Genomic DNA, 4020 nt, shown 5'->3' with positions numbered 1-4020 from the left:
TTTCCTCATCATCCCATCCTGCCCTGTCCCACTTCTAGGTCGAGATATTCTCCAAAAACTCGGCGCCTCTATGGCTATCCCTCCCCACCTGCCAGAGCCTCCTGCCTCTCACTCACTCCTTCTGGCTTCTGCTAGCCATCTTGCCCCTCCCCCTTCCCCTAGATCTACTCTGCCCATCCTTCCCCTTCCAGTCAATCCCATTGTCTGGGACACCTCAATCCCAGTTGTGGCTACACACCACCTGCCTATCTGCATTTCTCTTAAGGACCCTAACCAATACCCCTGCAGACCCCAATTCCCTATTTCGGAAACATCGCAGAGGCATAAAATCAATAATTACCAAACTCTTAAATCAGGGCCTCTTTATACCTATAAATTCCCCAAGTAACATACCTATCCTTCCAATAAAAAAGCCTTCCAGATCCTATAGATTAGCCCAGGACCTGCACATTATAAATGAGGCTATAATCCCCATCCACCCTTTGGTCCCAAATCCTTATACAATCCTCCCCAACATCCCTCTTAATACTACTCATTTTTCTGTCCTCAACCTCAAGGACGCTTTTTTTACTATCCCCCTCCATCCGGACTCCTATTTCCTCTTTGCCTTTACCTGGGAAGACCCAGACACCCATTTCACTCAACAACTGACTTGGACAGTTCTTCCCCAAGGCTTCTGGATAGCCCCCACCTCTTTGGTCAGGCTCTAGCTCGGGATCTGGTCATGTGTGACACAAAACCCAGTACACTTCTACAATATATCGATGAACTCCTCCTGTGCTGCCCCTCTCAGCAGGATTCTGAGACAGGAACAGCCAACCTCCTTAACTTCCTAGCCTCTAAGGGATACCAGGTCTCCCCAGCCAAGGCCCAACTCTGCTTACAAGCTGTTACTTTCCTGGGTTTCTTTCTCACCCCCACCTCAAAAGCACTTTCCATGGACTGGGTTCAAATTTTAAGGGACATCCCTCCTCCTAACGATGCCCAGGAAATTTTGTCCTTCTTGGGCTTCATTGGTTTTTTTAGACACTGGATCCCCAATTTTGCCTCGTTGGCCCGCCCACTGTACCAGGCAGCCAAGGAAACTCCCACTGGTCCACTTACCTCTCCTTCCACAGTCTGTCACTGCTTTTCTTCTCTCAGGACATCCTCCTTCAGGCCCAGCCTTGGCCCTCCCAAACCCTTCCAAACCATACCACCTGTTTACAGATGAGGCTTCTGGAATAGCCAAAGGGGTCCTTACTCAACTATCAGGCCCTATTCATCAGCCAATTGCTTGCCTCTCCAGGCAGCTGGATCCCGCTGTCATGTCTCCAGGCGACCATGTTCTTCTCAAGCAGCTACATCCGAGGCCCCTCCAACCCAGATGGACAGGACCATCCACTGTCATCCTCACCACTCCCTCGGCGGCGAAGCTTCTGGGACACACTGCCTGGTACCACCTCACCTGCCTTAAAAGTCTCCCATCCACCACTTCTACCAAAACCTGGCAGTTACACAGATGGGGCCCACTTCCCTTCAGATCTCCCAGGTTGGGGATGCTCTTAATACTGCTCCTGACTCTTCCCCTGATTCTGTCTGAACCATCTCTTCCTTACTGCTGGAGATTTAAAATCAAAGAGACAGTCACAAAGGGCAAGAGGGTGACCACCCAAATCTTCGACTCCGGGGAATGCCCCCCCCACAGGTTGTAACCATTCCGTCGCCCTCAAATTTCAGACCACTTCTTTCAGCCTAACCAATGCCCCTTATCTATGTTTTACATTTGACTAAATCGAGCCATACTGTAAAAAGGGGCCAAATGGGTTGAGGAATATGGAGGATGTCCTTATTGGTCTTGCAAAATTCACTGGATCATAGGGGCAAATAAACCTCCCCCAGGCAACACACTACAGGCTTACTCTGATAGCTCTGATTTCCACTTCTACATTCCTGATCCCTGGAATATTAGATGGGCAACTGGAGTGATAGCTAAGGAATATTCACGTGCATCGTCCTCATACCTCTTGACAACCTTCAGGATCTGGAGGGAGTATGAACAAGGGGTCCCCAAGGTCCTTGAAGTATTAAAAGACCAGGCAAAGGCCATCAAGGAGACAGAAAACAGTCTTCAAAACAAAACCCAGAGGGACCCTATTCCCCAGCTGTCCCTGGTACAGGAAGGTGTCAACTTGTTAAATAGGTCAGGTCTAGCCAATGTAACTAGCTCTTTCCTCTGTGTCGCCTTGTCCAGGCCCCCACTCATAGCTGTTCCCTTACCTAGACCATTCCCACCAAATGGGTCAGCCTCCATGCCTCCGCTCACCCCCATCACAGGAGCCCTTTTATATAGAGATCCTCTATCCCCACAGTTACCTTTCTGCTACTCTGATCCTGGCCAAATGTGCAACACTACTAACTCTACCATATCGGGCTCCCTCTGGGCCCCTCCAGGAGGCTTCTTTTGGTGTAATGGCACACTTTTAAAAAACCTCACCCAACAGGCCCTAACTTCCCAGCTCTGTTTACCTGTATCTATGGTTCCCCAGCTTACCATGTATGAAAGAGGAGAATTCTTTCATCTCATACACCTTACATCAGGAACCCAGCCCTCACCTCAACATAGGACTAGGAGGGCTGTCTTCCTGCCTGTCCTTGTGGGCATATCTTTGGCAGCCTCAGTGGCAGCTACCAGTTTCAGCTTTGGTGCCCTGGCTCACTCAGTAATTCAGACCCAAAGGCTCTCTCAACAGATCCTGACAGGCTTTGAAGACTCAGCAGCATCCCTTGCCTCTCTTCAAAGACAGATAACTTCCCTAACTCAGGTAGCTCTACAGAACCACCATGCATTGGACCTTCCCATGGAGGACAAAAGGGGAACTTGCCTCTTTCTTCAGGAAGAATGTTGCTACTATATTAATGAGTCAGGCCTGGTGGAAACCTGTGTCCAGTCACTTCACAAACTCAGCAATGAGATGCACCACTACAATGCTGCCTCGACTGACACTCCTGGCTGGTGGAATTCAATCCTGTTTAACATTCTCACCCCACCGATAGGTCCCCTGGTGATCATTTGCCTCTTTCTGCTCCTGGCACCCTTTTTCTTTCAATTTTTCCAAGACCGCCTCTGCCAGTTAACGTGGATAACCTTCAGCCAAATGTTACTCCAGGTCCATGACTACCAGCCTCTCCCCATGGGGTCTGCCTACACCGGCCAAGTGGCCCAAGACATCCCTAGCTCCTGACTTCACCCCCCTTCAGCAGGAAGTAACCGGAACCAATTCTGTGCCCTTTATACCAGAGTCTGGGATGTTTGGCCAGTAGGCAGCCAACCACATGGCAATCGGGGACTTTCCACTTCACCTTCCCCCTTCTTCCCCCTCTGGTTACCATGGCAACTTCTGCTGGCAACTCCTACTGGTGGGCAATCACCCTCTCTCCTCCTCCCTCTATGGTTGCCATGGCAACTCCCACTGGTGGAAAATAGGTCCCGACCTATCCTATAGGTCCACATTACCCTGAGCCCCCTCCCCTCACTAGGCTTCAACCTATCCCGACACTCCACGGTACCTGAAGCTCTTGACTTCACCCAGGTTATAAAAACTGGGCTGCCATTTCTTGGGCACAACTTCTCCAGCCCTGTTCTTTGGGGATGGTGAACCTCATCTGAGAGCGCGCTCTCAATAAAGCCTGCTTGTTTTGTCAATTTGACTCCAATTTGGCCTTTTCATCTGCATCGACCTAACAATAACCTGTAATTTAGAGTATCAGCTCAAACTTGCACACCAACAAGATATGGATGAATGCATGTAAAGAAGAGGATTGAGTGGTCTTCAAAGTATTCTAATTATTCATCTCGGCAATTCCTTGAAGACTTGAGCATGATGAACATTTGTCTAAATCAAGTAATCCCAGATTTTTGGTAGGTGATTTTCTGGTGTAAGTACAACTATAAATCCCAGGAATAAAGAAGGAATAGCTTAGCCCATGCTGTCACCTCCCTGCCTCAGATCTCCCCCTTTCCCATTCGGCTTTTACAGC

General features: G+C 49.3%; 1 protein-coding gene across 1 annotated transcript; it reads left to right on the top strand.

Annotated features, from left to right (window-relative positions):
* Positions 1 to 1323: 1323 nt before the first annotated feature.
* Positions 1324 to 3224, top strand: LOC109679096 (endogenous retrovirus group FC1 Env polyprotein-like). The gene is made up of 2 exons (XM_020154431.2): positions 1324 to 1531; positions 1861 to 3224. The coding sequence occupies exons 1-2, from the start codon at positions 1324 to 1326 to the stop codon at positions 3222 to 3224; spliced, it is 1572 nt and encodes a 523-aa protein (XP_020010020.2).
* Positions 3225 to 4020: the final 796 nt, after the last annotated feature.

Source organism: Castor canadensis, chromosome 13 (genome assembly GCF_047511655.1).
Source record: "Castor canadensis chromosome 13, mCasCan1.hap1v2, whole genome shotgun sequence".
NCBI lineage: Eukaryota > Metazoa > Chordata > Mammalia > Rodentia > Castoridae > Castor > Castor canadensis.
Note: the sequence above shows the minus strand (reverse complement) of the source record. Positions and strands in the feature narration are given on the sequence as shown.

Bases quoted from the DNA above. Each gene is read 5' to 3' on its own strand.
- LOC109679096 (XM_020154431.2), top strand. From the start codon at position 1,324: ATGTTCTTCTCAAGCAGCTACATCCGAGGCCCCTCCAACCCAGATGGA. The intron at 1,532-1,860 runs GTTGGGGATGCT...ACTGGATCATAG, and splicing joins CTTCCCTTCAGATCTCCCAG to GGGCAAATAAACCTCCCCCA.